General features: G+C 32.5%; 1 protein-coding gene across 1 annotated transcript; it reads right to left on the minus strand.

Moving 5' to 3' along the window:
* Positions 1-1,644: 1,644 nt before the first annotated feature.
* On the minus strand, positions 1,645-3,257 carry LOC140451245 (uncharacterized). The gene is made up of 3 exons (XM_072544981.1): positions 2,562-3,257; positions 2,184-2,310; positions 1,645-1,985 (listed from the first exon to the last, which is right to left on the minus strand). Exons 1-3 carry the CDS (start codon positions 3,255-3,257, stop codon positions 1,645-1,647), a joined length of 1,164 nt encoding a protein of 387 aa, XP_072401082.1.
* Between the last annotated feature and the right edge of the window lie 866 nt (positions 3,258-4,123).

Raw genomic sequence — 4,123 nt, forward strand, 5'->3', positions numbered from 1 at the left:
AGGATATTTTTACAAATACTAACAGCTTTTTCACTTAGTCCATTTGATTTTGGGTATTTTGGACTGGAGGTTATCAAATTTATTTCCCAACTTTTAGCAAAGTCTTTAAATTTCTTACTGTTAAATGGTTGGTTATCAGACATAAATTTAGTTGGTATGCCATGAGTAGAGAAAACAACTTTAAGCTTGTCAATTACTTCCTCTGCAGTTTTATTTTTTAAAGGAATAAGTTCTATCCAATTACTAAAGTAATCAACCAAAGTCAAATAATCTTGACCTGCATAAGTTAAAATATCAGCCCCCACTTTTTCAAAGGGAATATTTGATCTTTCATGCTGAATGAGTGGTTCTCTAGGAATTTTCGGACTGTATTTTAAGCATGTTTTACATTTCGATACAAAATTCTGTACATCTTATGATATACCAGGCCAATAAAATATTTTCCTGGCTCTAGCTTTGGACTTTTCTATTCCAAAATGCCCTACATGTAATTTATTTAACATTTGCTGTCCTAACAATTTAGGAATGACCAATTTAAAGTTATGAAAAATTAGATCATTGTTAATATGTATGTCGTCCTTAATATTGTAAAATGCTTTGATATCACGTTCTAAAATCGATTTTCTATTTGGCCATTCTGTTTGACAAAACTTTTTTATTTGTGACAAAATCTGATCATTGTTGGTTGCAGCTCTGATTTCTTCAATTCTCTCCACAGATATGGGTAGATCAAACTCAACTGAGTGAACAATTTCTCTCATCTCTTTATCATCTTTAACTGGGGTCTTTATAAATGATCTTTTAATCTTTGTAAACGAGAACTTATTTTACAAATGTCTTTTTTGTTAATTGCCACCAATGGTTTGTGATCAGATTTTATTATTACTTTTCTACCATACACAAACTGATGGAACTTATTTAAACTATAGCAAATTGCCAGATACTCCTTCTCAATCTGAGCCCATCTAGTTTCTGTGTCAGTTAGGCCTCTAGAAGCGAATGCTACTGGCCTACCTTCCTGTAGCAAACAGCAGCCAATACCATACTGGCTTGCATCAGTTTGTATTTCTATGGGCAACATAGGATCAAATATTTTTAATATAGGTATTTTAGAGACTTTATTTTTATTTTTTGGAAGACTGCCAAGTGATCTTCTTTCCACTTATATTCTATATTATTTTTAATCAAAGAGAGATTCGGTAAGTATTTAGACAAGTAATTAAACATACCTAATATTCTTAACAATTCTTTTTTATTTTTAGGTTCTTTAAGCATCAGAACAGCTTTTATATATTCAGTATCAGGTTTAACACCTTCAGAGGAAAAAACCTGACCAAGATAACCAACTTCAGAGACTTTGTATTGAATTTTATTTTTATTAAATCTTATACCAAACCTCTCTGCTCTCTTAATTACATCTTTAATGATTTCATCATCTTCTTCTTCTGTTGAAGCATTTATGATGAAGTCATCAAAGTAGATCCCAATCGGCAAATCCCCAAATATTTTCTCATTCATGCGCTGAAATACCTCAGGACTAACATTTAAACCGAAAGGCAATCGATTAAAGCAAAATTTACCAAATGGTGTTATAAATGTACATAGTTTACGACTTTTAGAATCAAGAGGAACCTGGTAAAACCCTTATTTTAAATCAAGCACAGTAAATATTTTTTTGTCTTTTAGCTTAATTGATAACTCATCAATTGTAGGAATAGGAAACTGGTCTAAACATATCCACTTATTTAAATGAACTGGATCTAAGCATATACGTAGGGCCCCTGATGGTTTCTCCACTATAACTATATTGTTGACCCATTCTGTTGGCTCTTCAACTTTATAAATTATTCCTCTTTTCTCAAGATCTTTTAAAGCCTCTTTAAGACGTGGTTTTAAAGCATCAGGTACCCTTCGACAACTACTAGTTACAGGCTCGGCTTTTTTACGCAACACAATCTTATACTGATAGGGAATTTTGCCAGTGCCTTGAAAAACATTAGAATATTTTGTTAAGAGTTTACTTTTTCCTTTAGAGTAAGTACTTACTGTATCTACTTTTTTTATTAGACCAATTTTTGTACAAGTGTTTAAACCTAAGATGGACATACTGTTGTTGCAATCTATTACCACAAATTTAATATTATAACTTTTACCTTTGATAAAACAACTTAAAATAATGTTACCTATGGCTATCACTCTATTGTTTCCATAAGTGTTAAGTTCAAGGTTATTTTCTACAATTTTATCTACAACTTTTAAGCTTTTTACAAACTTTAACAGTAGGCAGTTACAATTAGCCCCTGAATCCAGCTTAAAATTTACAAACTCATTATTTATTAATATATTAATAGTCCAAATATTACCTTTATTATTGTTTTTTACATTATCCAATGTTAATTCATCTATGTAGGGCTCACCATCACTCTCTGAAGTTGAGGTTTCAGCGCTAATGTTATAAACAGTACTTGACCTCTTTTTCGAATAGTCTAACTTCCTGTCATGCCTTTTATTTTTTTGTTTACAACTTGAAGAAAAATGATTAGGTTTTTTGCAATTGTTACAAATTTTCCCAAAGGCTGGACAACTTCTTGGGCCATGCTTTGTGCCACATTTAAAACAGTAATATTGGTTGTTACAGACAGCTTCTGGAGGGTTCTTCGTTCTAGAGTTTTGCTCCTGTAGGGTCTATTGTATCTAATTTTATCAACTTCTGCATTTTTTCTGAGGCTTTTGACTTGGAAGGTACTCACTTCTGCTATTCTGCATTGATTTTCGGCTTCTGTAGCAGTTAGGTTTGGAATTCTTAAAAGTCTTTTTTGCAAAGCTTGGTCTCGAATCCCACTAACTAGTCTATCTCTTATTAGGGAGTCTTCAAGAGAATCAAAATTGCAATTTTTTGCCAGCAATTTTACCTGCTTCGTAAAGTTATCAAACTCTTCGTCTTCTTCCTGTACCCTAGTGAAGAAGAGGAACCTATCATTAGTTTCATTTTTCAGTGGTGAGCAGTATGTTTTAAACGCATTTATTACAACATTATACTGTTTCCTCTCCTCATCACTGAGCTTAAATGTTTTAAATATGTCTTGGGCTTCTTCCCCTGCTAGATTTAAAAATATTGCAATCTTTCTACTCTCCTGTTTCCTGGCCAAATCCGCTGCTTCCATGTATATTTTAAAGCTATCTAGAAACTTCTCAAAGTTTTGACTTGCATTTTGATCAAAACGGATCCCGTTAGGCGGTTTAAAATTAGAATCCATTGTATTTAACTACGGGTTCAGACACCTGACACCATGTAATGTTTTATTGAGACAACTATTGTTAGTTTAATCTTTATTATTTAGGCTTCTACATATATTTTACAATGTCTGTTCTCTAGTGACAAGTGACAGACGTAACACCGACAGGTGAACTAACTCATGTTAAGGTTGGTTCACACTAAGCTGTTTATGTTACAAATATTACAGTGTCATCGGCAAATGTAGTCAGTTTACCATTTTCTGTAACAGGGATGTCACATGTATTTAATAAATATAGTATAGGATTCCTACTTTGATTGGTCGTAGTTCTGAATATTCGCCTTTCTGTTTAACTCTAAAAGTTCTGTCTTCCAAATATGACTATATTAGATGGACTTAGTGGATGAAAAGACATCTTTTTAGATTAAGTAACAAGCTTTTGTGCCACATTTTATCGAATGCTTTTGCTATGGCTAGGAAAATAGCTCTTCGATGCGACACTATCGACATGCAAGCATAGACTAAAATTTGAAATGTAAAATGTAAATGAATGGGCTTGGCATATCAGTGTCCTACCAGCCTACCACTTGTCTATCATCCCCACTTTCTTCTACATGACATGCCCTTCTAAACATTTTTTACAAGTTCTAGCTTGCAGAAACGTGTTTCTATTATTTATAGACGTACCTGACTGACAAACTGTTAGAAAATATATAAAATACTGCCAACTAAACATACGTACACAGGTAATTTTTAACAGTTTAAATACGTGGGTCACATTGACCCGAACGTACTATAGGTAACAATTTAATTTTTATCAAAAAAATCAGGAAAATAAATTTTTATCTCATATCCAACTGAAAGACCTCATATTTGGTAATAAAGTC

Source organism: Diabrotica undecimpunctata, chromosome 9, assembly GCF_040954645.1.
Source record: "Diabrotica undecimpunctata isolate CICGRU chromosome 9, icDiaUnde3, whole genome shotgun sequence".
NCBI classification, from domain to species: Eukaryota; Metazoa; Arthropoda; class Insecta; order Coleoptera; family Chrysomelidae; genus Diabrotica; species Diabrotica undecimpunctata.